The sequence below is a fragment of the Arvicanthis niloticus genome, chromosome 23 (genome assembly GCF_011762505.2).
Source record: "Arvicanthis niloticus isolate mArvNil1 chromosome 23, mArvNil1.pat.X, whole genome shotgun sequence".
NCBI lineage: Eukaryota > Metazoa > Chordata > Mammalia > Rodentia > Muridae > Arvicanthis > Arvicanthis niloticus.
The window spans coordinates 13,142,452-13,164,746 of NC_133430.1; the positions used below are offsets into that span (position 1 = coordinate 13,142,452).

General features: G+C 39.5%; 1 protein-coding gene across 6 annotated transcripts in view; it reads right to left on the bottom strand.

Annotated features, from left to right (window-relative positions):
- Window positions 1-212: 212 nt before the first annotated feature.
- Papola (poly(A) polymerase alpha) overlaps window positions 213-22,295 on the bottom strand; it is a 49,672-nt gene continuing 27,589 nt past the window's right edge. For 2 of the 6 annotated variants that reach the window (XM_076921253.1, XM_076921251.1), the window contains exons 12-22: window positions 21,563-21,647; window positions 16,714-16,767; window positions 16,208-16,327; window positions 14,508-14,617; window positions 11,421-11,542; window positions 10,035-10,177; window positions 8,640-8,740; window positions 7,920-8,140; window positions 3,887-3,949; window positions 2,226-2,300; window positions 213-310 (exon numbers count right to left, since the gene is read on the bottom strand). In XM_076921253.1, the coding sequence (XP_076777368.1) occupies window positions 215-310; window positions 2,226-2,300; window positions 3,887-3,949; window positions 7,920-8,140; window positions 8,640-8,740; window positions 10,035-10,177; window positions 11,421-11,542; window positions 14,508-14,617; window positions 16,208-16,327; window positions 16,714-16,767; window positions 21,563-21,647 (1,190 nt within the window). In that variant the 3' untranslated portion in view covers window positions 213-214. Of the gene's footprint in view, window positions 311-2,225; window positions 2,336-3,886; window positions 3,950-7,919; window positions 8,141-8,639; window positions 8,741-10,034; window positions 10,178-11,420; window positions 11,543-14,507; window positions 14,618-16,207; window positions 16,328-16,713; window positions 16,768-21,562; window positions 21,648-22,295 lie in introns of all 6 variants that reach the window. The other 4 variants (XM_076921252.1, XM_076921250.1, XM_076921255.1 and 1 more) reach the window with 2 other exon arrangements.

A 22,295-nucleotide genomic window follows, 5' to 3' on the forward strand; every position in this document is an offset into this window, starting at 1 on the left:
CGCATACTAACCTGGACTTCTGATCAAGTGCTGAGGAGCCCAAGTAAGGGAGGTCACCAAACAGCTAAACCCACTGTCGGTCAGGTCTAGTCTTGTCCCTCCAATCTCCTTTTTTTTTTTTTTTTTTCTTTCTTTCTGTTTCTTTCTTTCTTTTGTTTAAGCATCTGAAGACAGGTTGAGTTGGCAGATACTGTTTATGGACCCTGAGGTGGTTTTACCGATTCAGTCTCAGTTTTATTGAATTCTTGATAACAGGAATAGGATTTGCAGGGAGAGCAGGGATATCAGAAAGGTCTGTACTGGAGGTTTTCTGAGAATGAAAGCAAAGAACACAGCACAGTTTAAAGCACTGTGACTGACAATGGGATGTGTCTCCCACCGCCTTACTCCTAGGAAGAGATGCAGCTTTATTATGAGGCAAGGATGAGGCAAATAAAAAACAGCAATTCTACATGGAAAATATGCAGCACAAATAAACCTAACTAGTACAACCAGATACATTCTAGACTCACAGAAATGTTCGAAATAGCATAATATTTTCATGATTTATCAAAAAGTATTCTAATAACTTCAAATATACATCTTAGAAATATGTTTCACAAAATAATGAAAGAGAGAAGGAACTTATTAATAAAATAACATTCAGTTAATGTTGGGCTGAGTTAAGGTACTGACTGCTCTAACAGAGGTGGCATTGAAGCGCCCTCATGTGGAGGAAACGTTTAAATTCACCTGATACATAGAACCAGCAGTTAGCAGTTATTTTCTGACACTATAAATTATAAAATCAGCTATACAACTGAACAATAAGTTATCCCAACTTTTAGGGAATTAAAAAAACTGTACTACAAATTATATCACAAGGCATCTTTAATATTCAAACTACAGAGATAAATTATAAAATGTGTCATGGTAAGTTCCCACATAGACATTGAGAGTATTCCTTATTCTCACACACTCAGCCAGCTTCAGCCACAGGAAGTCAGAGCCAGTCTACTCCTTCCTGTGGCCTTTAACCAAAAATTATTCTGAAGCTAAATTGGCAATGCTCCTGATTATCTGTGATTACGTCACTTATGTAGCAATGCTGTATTTAGATACTACTCCTCCTCAGAAAACCCCTCCCTAAATCACAGGACACAAACTGCATTCCTTAAAAACAGCATAACTAAGGTGGTTTGACTGGTTTAAAATACTTCCCCACCCCAAAAAAAAACCAACAACAACAGAAAAAAAAAAAAAAAAAAAAAAAAAAAAAAAAAAAAAAAAAAAAAACTTTCAAAGATAACCCTAATGGGGCGCCATGAGGATGTGATGAGTGGACAAACTGCAGAACTGCAGTTGGCTAAAAGCATCCAAACAAAAACTCTTTCAGAAACTGAACAGAACACTCCAGTGTTGGCAGACTGTGGAGGAGTATGTTTCCCATGAGCACACAGACTCCAAAACACAGCCAAGTACCATGGATGGCAGCTGGCTCGGGGATACCTCAGTTAATCTAATTAGTAGGTACGACAAGGAAACACTGGTTTTTGGCCAACATTTGACCTACACTTGGGTTTTTTTAAGTTTAAAAGGATTAAGAAGAAAAACAAGAAACAAGACAAGACTGCTTGTGTGCATAAGAAACTGTCTCAGCAAACACCACCACTAGTCAATTACTCTAAGAAGTTATTTACTGTCTAGCGAATAACTAAATAGAACGAGTACTAAAAACTAAACAAACAGAAACACATCTTAAAAAGAAAAAGATCAGGGAGGCAACAAGGCAGTTCAGGAGAGCCTAAGCTACTCGTGAATGAACAGATACTATGGAAATCTCCACGAGAGAGGTCCGGAACAATTGTTTGTCCCTTTTTCACTGCCAGCCTTTGACCTATTTACACCATCACACACAGTGAGGATCTGACGGACTTGCAGTCACAGGGAAGAGCCACAGCCGCCTCCGCCTCCACCTCCTTTGTCTCTCTCACCTCAGAGCTCAAGAGTCTCTGTCCAGCAGCTTCGAGGCCACACGTCAGAGGTGGACAGAGCTTCCTGGCTGCTGGAGGAAGGAACAGCTCCAAGCAAGTGTCTGCCTGCCTTTAACTAAGCTTAGTCTTCAATTACCTACTTCCACAAACAAAATTTTAATAGTCTATCATGAACCTTCATTTGAAATCAATATAGCACTCTAATATGGAAACCACTGACCAAACTCTCCGTGCTTGTTTTACACTTAGTACCTGAGAGGCCAACAGAGACGCCGACGCCGGAACAGATTCTGATTGAACCGCACTTGTCTCCATATCAACTTGTTCCTGGGAGACAAAGGATGGGGAGAGGGGAAGAGACACTTTTTAAAAAAAAAAAAAAAAGAAAAAAGAATAATCAAAGAGCATAAATGAGTGTAGTGGCTGATAAAAGACAGATTACTAACAGGAGGATAGGGAGAGGCGTGGCGACATTATTAAATCACAGCATGTCGTCAGGCCCCGTTACAGGTTATTATTTCTCCATTTCAGATACAAATTGTAAGGCATGACCAATGTGTCTCACAGTTCCCAAATTGCTCTAACTTGGATATTTTAACAAGTACTAATTAAAGGTATGCACAGGCACTTAGAAAATGCTACCTAGACAATAATTAACAAAAAATAAACCCAAAGAAACTAGGTGGGGAAAATGTACAATGTTAGTAAATAAAATTATTCAGAAGCACAAAAGTTGCCCCACATCTGTAAGTACAGTAGTAGACAGCTGTAAACTATCCTTTCCTTAGGATCTCTCCTGCCCTCTGCCCAAGTCTCCTGAGAGTGACCCAGTCAACACAGGGTGACCAGTGTCTTCCCAGGGCAGCTTCACTGGCATAGAATGGTATATAAAACACACCAACAAATGAAAATGCAGATAAAAACAGTTCTCAAGTATGAAAACAGGAGCCATCACTGCTTCCCTACAAAACTGCAAAGGGTTATGTTAACAAGACATGAACAGTCCGACTGGAAGAAGTGGAGTATTTCACGGGGACTATTTGGACTATGTGTCAAGTTCTTAAGAACTCACTAAATAAGCAGAGCTGAAGGACAGGTATTTACAATACCACAATGCTGCAGTCAGAAGGTACAAACTTGTTTTTAATGAAAACAGTCACTGACAATAAGCAACTAGTAAGGTGTGATGATTAAAAACACCAACCCTTCCAGTGCAGTCATTATGCAGATTATATAACATATTTTCTTGGTTTGCAAAGTATATTATAAATAGAAAGTAAAGGCATTGGTGCATATGTATATACACACAGCTTGAAAGACATCAAAAGAACACTTATTAAAATATTCTTCATGGGAATTTGGCTAAATTGGGAAAGTTAAGCCTTTGGCATATCTCAATTTCTAAAATTAAGTCATTCTCAGTCTTTCAGTTTGAAAAGAACCACTATCTTCCTCACTGCCCATCTCAGTCCAGCCAAAGCCTGCTGAAAACGGTTTTCCTAACTTGGCCCTACCGCCAGACCCAATAATGAGTGAGGTTAGTCTCCCCGCCTGCCTTGAACTCCAAGTGTCAGTCAAGTACTGCTTCAAACGTTAGTCTATCTTCTGCTAAGAGCAGCACTTTCCCTTCTTGTCCCATGTCTCCCAACCCTCACTGAGGTGTACTATCACTACTAACACATAAATCCCAGACACCACCTTACCTTCTTTCCCGAACTCTAAGTTCCTGTTTTACACACTGCATCAGACACTACTAGCATCAGACTTAACATTAAAAAGAAACCAACAGGTCTCTTAAAACCAGTGGTAAGAGAGCCCACACACTGCAGCCGATCGGCACCACACTGCCAGGCATGCATCTCCACACGCCTGTACTTCCACCCGTGCACATTCTAAAGGCTAAGTTAGTATACCTTTGTCTCTGTTTTATCATGTCCACTCAAAGCAAGACAGTTAGCATCTTCACTTGTTTCATCCTGTTTTTAAAAAAAAAAGCTTTATTCTCCAAAATGAAAAATTTAGATTATCTGCCAATTAACGCTTTAATTTAATAAGTTTTCAAAACTATAAAGAAGTAAAATAGATCAGTTTCTTCTAAAGGGGCTTTTTTTTAATTAAATAAATTAACTTAGCTTTAATAAGCACCAAAAAAATTTAAACGTGATCCAAATTGTTTTTGCAAACCCCATCACATAAAGTACATTCCCCAAACCAAAAAGCTCACTCAGGAAGCCTTCTTTTCTAAGGAAAGGAGGGCTCCCCTCATGAAGGAGCCCTGAGAATGTGGAACAGTGGGGTCTCCAGGGCAGGAAGTTCACGTGCCTCCTAGCAAGCCACAGGATTAGGACATTTTTAAAAGAACCTGACTTTAACTTTCCCAAGCATAACTAGCCCAGAAACACTCAAGCTCACAGAAACACACAGCTTTTCTTGGCAAAACATTAGCATCCTGAAAGAATTCAGGGTCCTAAAAGCCGAGCTAGTACCATTCTCAAGTTTACTGACTTGTCACCTTGTCTGCCCTCTCCACTAGGAAGCGCTGTCTCCTGGGAGGGAGCTCAGTGCGTGCCATCACGTCTGGCTTTTCACATGTTACTGGTCCTTATGCAAGTACTTCACAGACTATGCTATCTCCTTAGTCCCTGATATTTTAAATACGTTTTTAAAAAGCAAAGAAACTACAAGTAACTATAAAATTAAAAAGTAAACAATTTACTAAAAAATAATTTTAACAACGGCCTTGTTTCTCAGAACCAAGTTAAAAACAAACATTTGTTATAACTATACAGATAATGACAAATGTCAGACTTTAGGATTACTGACCTCACTGTGACACACACGGCTACGACTGACCCATGTCATTATTTGTAGACACACACTTATATACTCATGTATGCCTGAAGTGAAGAAAGCAAGCGGTGAGCAAACGTGTAAAGGAAACACACTGCTCAGGTCTCCGCTGAGACCGGGTGACATTAACAGTGCACCTGTTACTTCTCCGAATATTTAAATTTTCCATATACAAAAGTTTTAAGGGCACCGGGCGGTGGTGGATGCCTTTAATCCCAGCACTTGGGAGGCAGAGGCAGGCAGATTTCTGAGTTCGAGGCCAGCCTGGTCTACAGAGTGAGTTCCAGGACAGCCAGGACTACACAGAGAAACCCTGTCTCGAAAAACCAAAAAAGTTTTAAGGGCGTAGTACTTCACCTATGCAAATGACCCCAGGTTCAACTAGTACAACATACACAAAAATTTTAAAAAAGACTTTTATCCATATAATGATTAATTTACCCATATGATAGGCTAGAACTTTCCATGTTTTCTCTACTAGGATACAATGTACTGAACTGAAACACTCCGGCACCTGACACCTTCCTAGATACATGTGACTGGAGTTTCTGTTTGCTCCTCACTATTAGGCCCCTGCTGGCCTCCTAGTTCCCTGCCCTGAGTTCTGGATATACATGTGTGGTCATGTTCAATACATCAACAGAAAAGATGACCTAAGTAAGACGGTTAAACCAGAACACATGGATTCAAGTCAATGCCATGAGAGGCCAGTTTAGTACCTTTGACTAAATTTAGTTTTGTAACTGCAAGAGACATTGAGCATGTGCAACCAGCCCACAAAGGGAGCAAGAGCCTACCTATACTTTACAAAGTTCTATGATTGGGCTGACTGGCTCCAAGGAGCCAGTGACATTCTAAAAAAAAAAAAAAAAAAGAAGAAGAAGAAGCCTGTGTTTTAAAGGACATTTAAAAGACACCAAGTAATTTTAACACTGGCATCTTATATTTGTTTAGTCCCATGTTTAATAAACAAGAGAATATTTTGAAAACAGTGAGAACAGGGACATCATATTATCAAGTAGGCTAATCTGACTTTGCTCTTATAGATGTGATCTTAAAATTCTAGTGATATATAATTCTAGGGAATAACAATAGCAGCAAGTAAATTTTTGTGCTAAAAGCACTTAGTGACAGAAGTAAGAAGAAACAAGGACTGGAAGACAGTGCCTATGATCCCAGCACTCACAGGGCTCAGGTAGGTAAGTAGGCGGAAAGAGAGACAAGTTTGAAGCTGGACCACACCGTGATTTCACATAGTCAGTTCAGTTCCAGGCCAAACTTAAAGACCTTACCTTACCTTAACAAACAAACAAAAAGGCTGAATTGAGGGGACAAAGAGAGTGGCTGAGCTAATTAGAACTGTAGCTATATTGTGTAAACTTTAAGGCATTAATGGGCTGCTTTTGTTGACATAGTTATGTTATGTTTTCCACACTAAGTGTAACAAGTCTGAGCACAAGCGTCACTGTAGCAACAGTGCTCACTGGCACTTTATCATTAAGGAGATGAGGTCAAGAAATCAAAGTCTAGCCTTAAGTCTTACAGATTTGAAGGTAAAAAGAAATCTAAATTCAGTCAGACACAGTGGTTCACAACTGTAATTCCAGAACTAAGGAAACAGAAGCATGAAGAAGATCCTAGATTTAAAGCCAGCTTCAAGTACTGTTTCTGTGACTGCTCAAAAACATATTTCTACATCCAGTTCCTAGAAGAGCTCTGATGCAGTTATCAGAAGGAGCCTTTAATATGACTGTCTAAAAAAGTAAATAAATAACAAGACCCAGCACTCAAGAGACTAAGGCAGGAAAATCAAATAAAAATGACCACAAAGGGGTTAGAGATGTAATTCAGTGGTAGAACACTGGCCTAAAAATACGTAAGGCCCTGGATTGCATCCCTAGCCTCATGCACAAAACAACAACAGCAAAAGCACTACACTGCAAACACATCAATTTTCAGAACCTGTCTGCATGGGTGAAATACATTCTAGTGTCATTCTAGTTTAGCATCACAAATAACAAAATGTGCCGGTGGTGGCCCACACCTTTAATCCCAGCACTTGGGAGGCAGAGGCAGGCGGATTTCTGAGTTCGAGGTCAGCCTGGTCTACAAAGTGAGTTCCAGGACAGCCAAGGCTACACAGAGAAACCCTGTCTCGAAAAAACCAAAAAAAAAAAAAAAAAAGAAAAAAAAAAAAAAAACAAAACAAAATGTTACTCCAGTAACTGACTTAGATATTTCTAAAATCAATCTAAAACAAAGGTGTCTGATTACAGATATTTCACCAATCTGATCAAAGTGCAATGGATACTCAAGAGAAACTTAGGCTCTTCTGATCCAAACAAAGTTCTTAAATAAGAAATCTAGAGCGGGATTCATCAGGTAGTCAGAGACTGGCACTCTGGGCAATGGTGACTGTCCCACTGAAGCAAACATGAGATAACTCCAGAGCGCACACTGCACAGCTAAACCCTGGGACACTTAGAGTGGCACTACAGTGATAGAGGGCACTGTAGGAGGTTATTTGTGTGGCACACCCAGTGACTCACAACATGCAACACAATGCCCAGTAAGTTCCTAACACTGCTTGCATCTCAATGCTGGTTTGACAGGACTGTTAAACACAAAGGAAGCTTCCTGAAAGCTGGAGGTCTTAAACTAATCTGCCTTTGCAATGTGTTCATCACAAGAGTAATGCCTGAGGACGAGGGCTACAGCTTAGAGGTGGAGCAAGCTCTAAGTTCCCTCCCAGGACCTCCAAGCAGTCAGCTAGTGTTCAGTCACCCTCTGATGCCCATCACAATATAAAACTGAGTTAAAAGCAAAACATTCTCCAAAGAGCCATAAAGAATCAGTACAAATAAATATCACTAAAGAATAGTAAGTTAGGATATTAACTGTTTTCCAAACTACCATTAGATGCAGAAGTTACCTAGAGTAGGAGAGGTAGAAACACTAGCATGGTAAAGCATGTCTGCAGTAAAGCACTGCAGATGCCCCAGGTCTTCTGAGTGTTCCCTACTAGATTCAGGAGCAGGTGAGCCAGGCTGCCATGCCTTTATCTTTTCATACATGTATGTAAGTAAGCACATATACCTCTTCTGTTTTGGTTTTCTTAGGACTTTCTTCTTTATGGGGTGAGGAAGTTCTTTTGACTCCTACTATAGGATTAGGTACTTTTGTTGCTGCGTTTCCTGAAGGTCTAGGCGATGGGTTTACCAGTCGTGTTGATGAGACAACTCTGGAGACTGTAGGCTTTGGTGGTGGAGAAATGGCTGGCTGTGTGGCAGTTTGAGGAATGCTTTCGCTCGATGGACCTAAACAGAAAAACATGAACACACAAATTAAAGTCATCACAACATCAAGTTACAAAGAAAGCTTATGCTTCACCTAACTCACTTCATGAATGACTTCATCTGCAATCACTAAAGTGCTAGTAAAAGACAAGTACCAAGCACACACCTATAACCCCAGAATGGGGGATGGGGGATGGGTGGGAAGAGGTCTGAGCCTAAAACTCTGCATTAAAAACAAAGCAAAGGGGGCAGGAGAGAGATGGCTCAGAGGTTAAGAACTGTTCCTAGCACCTATGTTAGATTAACAACCATCTGTTAACTGTTAGCTCTGATGCCCTCCTTCAACACAGAGTGCACATACAGACAAGCAGGGACACACACAAACAAATTCATTAAAATATTTTAAAAAGGCACTAAAAAACTGAATCCACAACTTAACCAACAAGCCCATTTTCTAAAATAAAGTATAAAACCAATTATCATGCAAGGGTTCACTAGAGTGGCCGACCCAGCTTCTTACCCCCTGAGCTTTCACTGGAATTTGCTTGTGGTACAGAAACCTCAGAAGCCTGGATGCTGGTCACAGATGCTGCAGTCACAGCTGGAGCAGGACTGTTTCTGCTAAAACAGGAAACAGAAAGAGAAGGATAGAAAAAAGAAGGGGCAGGGATAGATTGTATGTTAGAGACAATCAGAACAACAGTTAAATGTTTAACAACATATGCTACCGATGGAAAGTCAAATGTTTCTTTGATTTTAATATCCCATGCTTCCATAACAATTAAAAAGCATAAAATACATATAGCAACACAGACACAAACATTCTATGATGTACATGTCATATAAAAACCATAGCTGACAAAAACTGATGCAGTTGTTCTGTACTTTAAATATGGCCAGTAAGATGAATTATTTGATCTGGCAGTGAGAACACACATATTTAACTTATTAAGCTAAAACCTATCAAAGGGTCAGTGTTCTCACGTCAACTTACTAATAGTAACTGCCAATAAGACCCCATCACAACTGCCAACAAGATCCCCTGAAAATAAGGTTGTGTGGTAAAACCTAACAGAAAGTGCCAGACAGCACTAAGCTATAAACGTGGAATGCAAATGCAGCCTCATCATGTTCTAATTTTTATGGGATATAAATCCTTTTTAGCAATTCTTTTTTTTCTATGTTTTAAAACAGTAAATTCTCCTAAGGGGAAAAAAAAAAATATCTTCCCTTTCTCTAAAACCACCCAGTGCAAGCACTGACCCTCTGCTGTCAGTAACAATTCCCACAGTCATGGAGATGAGCACATTCAGGCATAGGGTGCTCAGTCCTGTCTGTCTCTAAGTAAGCCTGGACAGATGATGGCACCAACATCACTCATAAATCATAATGAAGTATCATAGACAGCTGGGGCAAAACTAAAAATCACTGTCCATAAACTAAGAGTTAAAACTGGTACTAAAAGGGCTGGAGAAATGGCTCAGCAGTTAAGAGCACTGACTGCTCTTCGTGAGGTTCTGAGTTCAATCCCCAGCAACCACATAGAGGCTCACAATCACCCGTCGTAACAGTATCTGACGCCCTCTACTGGTGTGTCTGAAGACAGTGACAGTATACTCATCATATATATAAATAATTAAAATCTTAAAAACAAACAAACAACAACAAAACAAAAAACACCTGGTACCAAAAAAAGTCAGCATCAAAAGAGATAGACAAGGGGTAGGGACAGCACAGGGTGGCTATGACCTGATACTTCATATGCTCTAATGACATTTATCAGCTTGCATAACTAATACTAATAAAAATCAATTTAGAAAATGATAAGTTAGAATGACTTAAGATTGTAAGCATCGAAGCCTCCACTGTGTTTTGCAAACAGGCACTTGCTCTCCTCCTGCCTCACTTCCCTTACCCCTGAGAGCTGCCAGAACTGTTCAATGGACTGGTCTTCATAGCACTCGTGGGTGAAGGCACAGACATGCTGTTATCACTGTCCATAGACAAGTCAAGGCTGCTGTCATTCAGAGCTGTTAACTTGACTCCTTCTGTTGAATGCTGCAACCAAGAAAAGTTTAATTTATAAGTCTTTAAGCACTCAAATTTACAAAATGTATGATTTCTATTGAGAAGTACGCATAAACAAGTTATAAAAATCCTCCATGCCATGAGGACTATAAAAAGCAAAGACTCGAGAGTCATGTACCTCTTAGACTTAACTATGCATCTGATATGAAAAATGAGAAGTGAACACTCTACTTAAGTTGATTTGAAACTTTATCAAGAGACTATAAACACTGGTGCATCAATGCAAAGTTTTAGTAAGCAGGACAGTGACAACCACCTTTGTGAGGACCACACGATTGCGTCGTTTTTAGTGTTCTCATTACAGAAAAGGTCTCAAGGCTGGGCAAAATGGAGCACACATTTAATCCCACCCTCTGGAGGCAGGGGTAGGAGGATTGCTGAGTTCAAGGATGCCCTGGTTTACAGAACAAGTTCCAGGACAACCAGGGCAACAGAGAAACCCTGCCTCAAAACAAAAACAAAAACAAAACAAAACAAAAACAAGGTCACCTGTTGTCTATGTCTGCCTTAATCCCTAGGCTCAGGCAATCCTCCTGCCTCAACCCTTCAATGTCTTCCCATGTAGTTGGAATTACAGGCATATGCCATACCCAGTGTAATGAACAGATTACTCTCAACAACTAAGCAACCTCTCCAGTCCCTTGTAAATTAACTCTTAACTTTTATTTTTTAAATTGGTTAATTAATGAGAAAGGAGGGGTAGACATGGACACACCCATCCAGCAAGGCTGTGGAGGTCAGAGAGACTGCAGGGGTTACTTCCTCTATCCTGTAGGTCTGAGGGATTGGACTCAGGTCATCAGCAGACTGCCCGCTGAACTATCTCAAGAGCCCACTCTTAATTTTTAAAAATACACCTATCCTCTTAAACAAGACATCTTCCTTCTTAAAAGTACAGTTTGAACATGCAATGACAACTCTGTTCTTTCAGAAGTTTAGACACTTGTATGAAACTTTAAAGGTGTTTGTCTTCCTGAGAGAATATGGCATATACAAACTCAGGGTGTCAGTGACACATTAACCTTTTTCCAGTCATGAGACAAGTACACAGGCACCGTGCTGAGAACAAGACTTCACAAACTGACAAATCTGTCAAATGCTGTCCTCAGTCAACAGCACCCACCCCGGACAGGATGTGAGTTCTGAAACACCAACCACACATGCACAAAGCATCTCACTGGTGGGTAGTGCATGGACTTCCTCTCTGACTTACCTTCTTCCTCTTCTGAAGCACGTGACTAGGCAGCAGCTGATGGAGTTGCTTTCTCTTCACATGCATTGCTGCAATCTTCATATCCAACTCAAACATCTTGCTGTTTATTGCTTGCCTATAAACTACACAACCAGACATTGTTACAAAGAACAGAAATGGTTTAATAAGGGCGGGTTTAAATGCATCCAGAACAAAGTAATGTAAGTGGGGAACCTTTCCCACTGCCTGCCCCTAGTCTGATGCAATCCAATGGTGAGCAAACCCACATTCAACCCTTTAGCATACTAACTCTCTAGGTGCTAATAAAAATTCCAAAGTACTCTGTACATCTATACCTTTCTCTCTCCACCATCCACAAAGTCTAAGCTTTTAATCCTGGAAAACAATGCCTGCTGCCACATAGCGAAGGGCAAAGAGCAAGGAGTCACACCTGCAGGTAGACGCCTCACAAGCCAAGGATGGCTGGAGGCACTTGCCTGTTAAGAGCCAGTGCTGTTTGTGCAGAAGACCAGAGTCTGAATCCCAGAACCCATGTAAAACAGCTCACAATTGCCTGTAACTCCAACTCCAGGGGATATAACACTTTTCCATGAGCACCTGTAAACCCACAAACCCTCTTCTACACATAGATACACATTATCTTTATAGACAGGATATGGTGGCACACACCTTTAATTCCAGAGGCAGAGACAGACAGATCCCTTTGAGTTCAAGGCCAGCCTGATTTACACAGTGAATTCCAGGACCAGAGCTACATAATGTACTAATAAAAAAAAAAAAAAAATCCAAAACCATAAAAACAAATTTTCAATGTAAAACTCTCTATATTCTTTCTATTCTATACTTTCTAATATGAAAAAAACCATGTGGCTCAAAAAGAAGATAATACCAGTAAGTACAAATTATTTAGATGGCAGTACCTCAAAATGGGAATATTTAAGTGAGGTTCTGTGGTACAGTACCTGTAAAAACCCAACAATTAGTCATGAAGACAGGAGAATATGTTGAAGGTAATCTTAACCTTCATAGTAAATCCAAGGGCAATCTGGGTTACATTTAAAAAAAAACAGAAGTGGAGAGTGGGATTCAATCAAACCATACAAAAAATACTGGTTGCACAACTATCAAACTGTTGCAGAAGCTGGAAACAGCAGACAAAAGCATAAGCAAGCTGCAGAATCCCGTGAACATGACAGGAGAAGACAACCTGTGAGGTGGTCATACGACTATGAGGAAAGGAGAACAGGACACTAAGCTGCCACCCAACAGAACCTAAGAGCCAGTCCTAGGACAATCTGAGCTACAAAACAAAACCCTCTGCCAAAACCCAAATGATTTCAGTGCAAAGTAAGCTGACAGTATCTGGGTCCAACAGTATTTCAGGAAGAAAAAAAAATACTCAAAAAAACCACACACCCTGAGCAGGAACCACAAAAGCCAAGGGAGAGGAGGTTGTGGTCAAGGTCAGACCCATAACCTAACAGAAAGCTTTCCTAAGATTGCCATCAAGACTCAGCTAGAAAACAGTCTGTGCTAGAGAGATGGCTTGCTAGTTCTCAGTACCTACTTAACACCAATCTATAGCCATCCATAACTCCAGTTTCAGGGGCTCAGACACCTTCTGGTCTTTGTAAGCACCAGGCACATACATGCATGTATGCAAAATGCCCATACACATAAAATAAATCCTCATAAAAATTTTTTTTAAAAAAAGCCCTAATCCTAAGTACCAATAGATATTTGATATTTGGCTTGTATTCACTGTGTCTAAGTAACAAGCATCGCTTGCAAACTGCTAATAATTACCAAACTATACTCCAGACCCTGCTGGGAATATCCCCTAGCTTTATTACCTTTCTAGTCCCAAAATATACCGACAACAAACAGTAATATTATAATGAAGGAAGAGGATATATTATAAACTACAAGCAGAACTTGACCTTTCCTTTTGTATGACCTGGACAGTTACTATGTAAGCATGGCCATTTGACATTAGACCCATGGTGTCTCACAAACCTTAATGACCAGGGTACCTTATACAAATAGCCAGTCTGAAAGCTTTTGTGAATTCTACTACGTAAGAAGAGGTCTGAGTGTCTCTCAGATGGGCCTTGACAGAGTCATATAACAGAACCAAGTAACTCCCCCTTAACAGTAATCAAAGGACTCTGGCACTTCTGTGTGGCCGTGCCTGCCTTCCTTCCTCCGCTTTCACACACCACCCTCCTGGCCACAGCCTCCTTACACTATTTTACACATGCAGACTAGTCCGTGACTGACAGCATGGAGACTGTAGCTTTGCTGGAAACAAGGTTCATCACTTCCCAGGTAGGTCAGAGCTGGAGAGCACTGGATTTGGTGGAATCCAAACTCCAGAAAGCAAAACATCAGAAAAGAGAATATTTCCTCTCTCCTCATTACAAGTAATTGGTGGTGTCAAAGTGACTTTTAAAGAAATTGTCGCTATCTTCCCTCTTCCTTTTCAGTTAAGTAGGTTAAATTTTTATAAAATGTTAAATGAATTCTCATAAAGAAAAATTCCGTAAGAAAAGTAAAAGTGTTTTAAAGTGTGATCTGGAAGCTGTTCTAAAAAGAATTAGTGCTTTAAACAAGGCACCGGGATCCCAGTAAGGCTCACAAATTCCTTGAACTGCTGTATACACGAATCACAAAGATTTTGACGACTCGATCTACTACTTTAAAGCTTTCAACAAAAACATCTCATCTTTATCTAAGAATCCAAGTTTATCCAACATACACACATAACTGCCCTGTTCCCTATATGAGCTAACAATACTCCCTTGCCCTATCTCTATCATATAAGTTCAATGTCTTTAAGTTACCAAAGTTTCAGCTTCAAGATGATTCAAATAGGTTGTTTGTCTCAAAATACAGGAAAAAAAATCAAATTACAAAGGATCCCACCTAACTTTAAGGCTTATCTCAACAGAGAGGAGTTATTTATATTAAACACGACTGAATGCACTAAGCTTCCTCTAATGATTATTATTCAGTACTCAATTACAAAAAGCACTACTGTGTACACCAAGGAACATCAATGAGTTCATTACTCAAGTAAAGACATACCTGTGTCTGTGAAAGACTGGATATCATAGGTGAGGTCGACACTGAGATTTTCAGAGTTTTCAGTTTTTTTAAACACTAACCCAATCACCCACATTGTGCGAAATTCTTCCCTGCAAAGAACATTACCACAGGCCGTTAGGATTCAGGAGGGCATGGCTGCTGATGGGTTGACAGCCTAGGCGAGGTGTGTGGGAAATGTAATTCAAATGTGCACGTAAATAAGCTCTAAGTCTAAACCCCATCAAAAGATGCCTCCCCTCTCCATCCCTGCCATCCAGGCCAGACTATACAGACACACTTCCCTAACATTTTCTGTGTTTGGATTCATGAGTCCAAAGTATTCATGACACTGCTATTTGTTAAATGTGTTCCAGATAGTAAGGGTGTGGGCAGCATAATGTTTTTTGGAAAAGTGTTTCATATATATAATTTCTATATAGAAAGTTTGTATTTCGCTGGGCGGTACACACCTTTAATCACAGCACTTGGAGGCAAAGGCAAGTAGATTCTCTGTGAGCTTCAGGCCAGCCTGGTCTACATAGGGAGTTTCAGGATAGCCAGAGCTATGTAGTATGACTACACTTCAAAAATACCAAAGTTTTACTTTGTAAATAATAAATAGCCCTGTGTGGTCAAAAAATGCCTATAATCCCAGCACTGTGGAGGTCGAGGCAGGAGGATCACCAGTTTGAAAACAAGCTGGGCTATATACAAGACCCCATCTGAAAAACCAAATTCAAGTAATTTCTTTAAATGATTCATAGAAAAATAAATAAATCTATTTCACTAGAATACTCAAACTCAAGTGACCCTTAACCTTTACTTCCTGATCAGCCTTTCTTCAAAGTTTATCACTCATATTGTTCTAAATTCTAAATTCCAAAGAGCAACAACAAAAGCACCAACTGACTTCTAAGACCCTGAACAAAAAGGTAAGCCTAGGTTCCATTTACCAGTCTCTGCAATGGTCGACATTCCATCCTGAATCAGGGATTTCCAAGTCTAAATCAAAATATATTCCCTTAAAATAAAGAGCAAAGATAGATGCTTGGCAGAACAGCCTACAACTATTGTATAAAACTGAAGGACTGTGAAGAACACTCAAAACTATAGTAGGGCAAATCTACAGAATATCAATACCTAATCAGATAACAGAGACTTCATTATCCAGAGAAAACAAATCTACCTCACGGCTAATTCTTCAAGAAATTCTTCAATGTTTATGATGAGGGAAAACACAAATATAAATGCTAAATTAATAGGAAAAAAACCTCAAGATCTACCCAAAACTGGTAAACCAGGGAATACTGAGAAACTAAGGCACACTACACTTCCTGACGAAAGTTATATCCAGAAGAGAGAAGTCAGCAAGTTAAAAATCACTGTAACTTAGACATATAATCAAAAACTTCTCTGTGGATAATTATAAAACAGACCCAAAAAATAAATGAAAAACAAAAACAGTAAGCAGCAGATACATCATCAGCATAAAGCAAAGACAGATATAGTCCCCCTCCAGAAGGAAATGGTTGCATATGCCTGTAAGCCCAGAAAGTCCAGGCTGAGACATAAGGATGACAAATTCCAGGCCAGTCTGGGCTACAACTTGTCTCAAAAGTCAACCTCAAAGTGCCTATGAACACATCCACACTCACACAGGCAAAAGGGTAGGCGTGGGATTCGATGGGAACCATGATTACCTGTCAGGACTTTCTTTGGGGGCTGGAAACGACTGGGGATTCACATGAGCTAGTGTAATAAACTCATTCTTCTCCAAGCTTCCAACCAGGATGCGGATTTTTGATTCCACCAAGCCCACCCTAGACAAATGTCATTAACACTAATGAGAGATTCTATGAAAATTCATATGCAAATCAAATTTTCATGTAAAAAAAGGTAGTATTACACATATAAAATACATATATCAAGGCTATTCCCCCAAGATGAAACTATGAGACTTAGGATCTATCAAAAAATGACGAACTAAATGAAAAGAACTAGGTAACTTTATCCAAACAGAAAAATGACAAGAACTGTGTCAGACATAATGTCAGCAAGCTAAGCTAAGCTAAGTTAAACACCGTCAGGACGTGAGCGTGGTCTCTCTGCTGCAGTAAGCCAGCGGGCTCCTTGAGCACCAGCCTCCCACACCTGTGTGCCGAGCTGGCTATGAGTAATTTCGGGGAGGCCTCCTCGTACTACTCACCATTCCAGACGCTGCTTTTCCGTGGGCGCACTTGCTAGAAGTACAATATAATGCCTTTGAAGATAAAGACAACATGCTGTTTACTTTATTTATGTGCTTCGTGCAGGATCTTATAACCACAATGTAATAAGGTTCCTCACACTTATAGACCGAGCAACAAAGGGGTTTCCAATCAGTGTGCACATAAAATCATGTAAGCTAAATTCCATGGTTTCACTAACGGCAAGTTGAATTCTCTACAACAAACTATGAATAATTACCAAAAAGAGTAGCTGAATCTTCAAGATTGAGAAAACATTACATGGTAATTTGCTCAACACTCCAACAGAGTGTTCTACCTAGAAAGTTAACAAAGACGCTCATGGAAAAACAATCAAAAGAAAAAAGTTTTCATGAAAACCAAAAAACAGGGCTATCGACACAATCATTAATATACATACTACAAAAGTTGACTTCAAAAATAAAATCAAGCATATCGGTCTTCCAGTAGTATCCTATGGTATTTATCAACCACCTACCCAAACAAATTGTATATACTGCTGCAACAGGCTACCTGCAGTAAGACTGTCCTGAGAATAAAATGAGTGAGTTCTACTCAGAACAGAAAACACATTTAAAATGTAGAAATTCCAAGTTTATACTTCAAAAAATATCACCATGGGCCAAGTACCTATTATGACTTTTGATAGCAATTACAACTAAATTACTAGACAATTTTTTTTCTTAAACTAATAACAGAATAAATCTCTCTGTATGTATCTTTTCTAAATACTGGAGGCTGAGTTTTAGATAAGAAGCTTTACCTCAAAAGCAACCTGATATTACCTAGTGGATACTAGACAGATAGGTGCCAGCATAGTCTAGTCTGAAAAGTCTAAGACCCTTCTGCTGGTCTTTCACAGCTCCCAAGTAAAGCTGCCAGCCTAAAGCAAACGAGCTGGAGGACCAAACACAACTACCAAGCACAGTAAGCCCATCTATGAAAAAGGTCATTCAAATTCTCCACAACTTTGCAACTCTCTACACAGCTCTAGAAATTACATGCCACCTGGACAACAGAATGGTATTTGTCTTTGTGGAAAAGTACTGTCAAAAGTTAACTACACAGAAATCTATAAAGTAGAGAAAAAAAAAAAAAAAAGAAAGAAAACAAAAGCCCAAGACACGCAAAAATGAGGTCCGGCTAGAGAAATATTAAGTATGCCCATGTCTGGAGCCATGTTGTCCACAGCCACAGAAATGACTTCTTCTCTTCCCATTTGGTCAGCATTAGTTCGAATAAGTCAAATGCAAATTTAAAAACACTCAAAGTTCATGCATTTTGTGTACAGAGAAACTCCAACTAGGAATCATACAAATCAAGCAAAACCCTGACGTGCTTAATCACATTTCTGGGTTACTAAGTCATTAAAAGAAGTGACCTCATTAAGGGAAGAGAAAGAGGAGATGCAAGCGCTCTCAGGGTGTAGCAGCTATCAGCAGACACACACAGACCCTCCCAAGTGTCAAGCTGCCTAGGTTTCACACAGCACAGCTTTTCCAATTCCCTCTTAGTACAGTTAAAGTGGACCACTCAGGCTGGACAGGCACCTGCTCCTCTTGCCCCCGCCTCCCATGCGCTGGAACCACAGGCCAGCATCAGTACACCCAGCAACAGTAACGTTGTTTCCCCGCTTACTCCCCTGAAAATTAATACTCTTATTGAACACCTGGGTCTTCAGCAAAAGATTAAATGATGCACCACAATATTTTGTTTAACAATACAAAATTACACAATCCATCTGAACATAATTTTGTTGGCATTTCAAATTTTTGAAAGTGATAGTTCAACTTGACTATTTAGAACATCCCAATGGAGGTGGGTAGAGTTTCTTCTCTGTACACATACATATTTACATATAAATATCTGGTAACAAGATTTATGGGATAAATTTATATGTAGCTATATTTTAATAAACTTGATATAAAAATCAATTAGTTTAAAAGAAATAAGCTGCAAATATTTTAACACAATAGAAAGCAGTGACTTCTCCAAGAAACCAAAAATTTCCAGTTTTCTTTAAAAATTTTTGCATTTTTATATTTTACTTTTATATGTATGGGTATTATGTTTGAGTACCATATACTTAAATGCCCACAGAGGCCAGAAGAGGGCGACAGATCCCCTGGAGTTAAAGTCAGTTGGAAGCAGCCATGTGGGTCCTGGAAACTATCTCAGGACTTCTGGAGAAGCAGCCAGGGTTCCTAACTGCTGAGTATCCTTCTAGTCCCAACGCTGCATTTGAAAAACACCAGAGCTGGTATCCAAGTCCTAAGAATCTCAAGAACCCTCCAGAGCAGATGCATTTCTAGATTATTTTGTAGTGCCCCAAACTGTGACTCTTCATGCTTGCCAGGTACCAACTAGCTCAAATATCTTCAAGAAAAATCTAGGGTTAATGCCATTGTTATTACCTTTCCCCTAAGATTCTATATAGATGGAGATATGAATTAAATGAATTAAAATTTATGTAAAAATGTTATTTGGCTAAAAACATTATCTCAGCTAGTAAAGTGTTTTCCTAATAAAAGGTTCTAAGAATACTTAAGTTGTTATAGTTATTTACCAAAAAAGCATTCTGTAAGTAGGTTTCTTGGCCATTTCATCTCAGTACTTTACCTGGGTAGATGACAGCTCAGATACCAAGCACTGAAAGAAAAACCTATCTCTTAGTCAAAATCCTTATAATTCTCTTTAAATTCATAAGCAAGGATTATAGTTCACTAAAGCTGTGCTGCTGCTGGTTTTGTTGGGGGAAGGGGATGCTCATATTTTCCAAACTGATTTTCAACTTGCTATGTAGCTCAGGCTGACCTTGAAATCTTGGTCCTGTCTTTGCCTTCCTCCAACATGGTGAGATTATGTGTGTCCGAGCAAACTTAGATCTTATAAGCAATCGTAAGGCTAGTTGTCCCACTTACTTTCCTAGTACACTCCTCTCTGATCCTAGTGAAACATAATGCCTATGACCACTAGTCACATTTTCCTAATGCCCATGGTTTAGTGTTACTTATCAAGCTACAATTTTTAAAATACAAAGAGTATTGTTTAAAACTTAAAAATTTTTCAATACAATGCCATTTCTTTCTTCAGGCAAATTCCCACCCCACTGTTTGAATATAGATGAATTTACATTTAAGGTGAATGAAATCTCTCCTACAGTCCCCCTCCCTTTCAAGAAAAGAAAAGGTAACATGTTTCAAGGCATGCTTCACACAAACCCTGTCTGTGTGTCAGCAGCCTCAATTGTTCTAGGCTACAGCAAAACTAAGAATCCCACTTCAGGCTAAAGTGTAACTGGTGTTTCCCATGGAGACACAGTAAGCCCAATGCAGACCTCACTGTCTCGATGGGCATGCAGGCAAGGCAGTTAGAGCTCGCACTCTCCAGGGTACTAGGGTTAAAATTCTGTGAAACACCTTGTTGCTACAGCCTCCTCTTCGTAGTTTTTTAAAAGGATGACTGCCTCAGGTGTCAGGAAAAGTATTACTAACCCTCTTAGCAGCCAAGACCTTCCAGGCGCTACAGCAAATACTTGGGTGTGATGAAGCCCCACCAGCATGTGCCTCTCACTGTCCTAGCAGTGCTGGTATGTAAAAGCATGGTGTGGTCAGTGTTAGCATTCACTTTCCCTCAAGCCCAAGCTAATGAAACAGAAATCCATCTTCCTCCAGCTCTTGTAATTACAGACATGAGACAGGAAAAGAAGCGCTCATGTTTGTGACTCGGCAACTGAGAAAGGCTGGTATCAATCTACCTTTTGAGGCCTTATTCTTTCTGGTTTAACTATGTCTCAAGCTGGCACACATGACTGCCAATGCTCATCAGTTATCTCTCAACATTACAGACACAGAATGACGTGCTCCTGAGAGTGACAGCCTAGAGATGGGCGTGACCACGAGCACTGCAGTACTACGCTGCTCGACTGACAACACAGCGCTCCCCGAACACAACAGGTCAACTGATTCCATCAGTGCATTTCATGCAAGATACAGAAACAAAACACGGAGACATCATGGAGGTCATCATTCTTACTTTTAATTTGGGAAAAGTATAAAATAGTTTTGCTTAAATTATTGTAACAAAACACAGTCCAACATAAAACTGGTCAGGGAAATCTCAAGCATTAAAGCAAAAATTTAAGTGGGACTTTGCTTAATTTCAGCCCAGGGCAAATAAAGCTCGAGTCCATATTTGGTTTTTCTTCTTTTTTTAAGATTTATTGTAACTTACATTTTTCAACACAACACAATTCATGAGGATTTTAACCTCTAAGGTATTAAAGCATTATATTAAAGACATTAATAAAAATTATACCCACTTAAATTGTTTATTTGCAGACATATTTTTGAAGGGGGGGAATGTGTTACTAATTATTGAAAACACAGAATCAGCCAAACACCGACATCTTATTAGGTCTGCGCATGTTCTAAACTGTCCCAGTAAGCTTTCAGAATTAAACATACAAGTTTCTTGAGAGAGAACTTTAGCTTTTTAAGCGCTCACCCACCTGTTAAGGTGAAGACACTATTGTGATCATAAGTGACAGACCTAGAAGAACTGAGGCTGCTGACACACAGTAGGACTGCTAGTCAATCAAGCAACAAAAGTGTGAGGCTAACACACTGTACTGATAAAGGAAAAAAAAACAGTTTACTAAAAATGCTAAATCCTTTTTGACAATAAGGAAAATTCTACAGACACTGAAGAGAGACTTGTTCACTAATCTTGCAAGAGGAAATTATCATATATGCCACTGTTAAACCACTACTTAAGAGCAACATGGCTGACATGCCTTAAAATACATACTTGTACTTTTGAAAGAAGTTTGGAGCTTCAAAAAGTTTGGACCACTCTGCCTTACTCAGCAAAATTTCATCTGTGATAGCAAGACCTAAATTAAAAACATATTAGAATATTTGTATGTTTCAACCTAGCAATCTAGAATTTTAAATAACTTTAAACATATGACATGCATTCACTATAGTCCTAAACATTAGCAAATGGAAGTTTTACTTTACAACCTTAGAGTACATTCTTACACATATTTCAAAAGCACTGGGGAATTTTCTGAGAACGAATCTCTGGTAACGTGCCATTATTAGTAAAATGTCATGCTCACAGGACAGCTCAGAGTGAAGCATAGTAGTTACCCGAGGAATTAAAAGTTCCCCATATAATGTTTCTGCCTTTTAAAATCAAGTTACTGCTATCTCTGAATAGCCAAGAAGTCTTTCCCATTAAAAACATTCCTGTGTGGAAGTCAAGAGTAGTCAACTTAAAGCTGAAGATGTGCACAGTCTTTTCTACCAGACACCTTCAGCCATCTTGGTCTTTGAGGACTAAGACAACTAGTAATACCTTTAAATTTACAATAAATTGGGGGCCAAAGCCAAGGATCTTCTCAAAGGCCCCAACCACACTCCAAGTTCTTTTCTAGGGAGTATAAAAAGCCTGTATGTCCCTAGAGTAACCCGGGAACACAAAATGGCATCAGCTCTGATGTTATAGGCTCTGACATAACCCCGAACCAAGCCATATG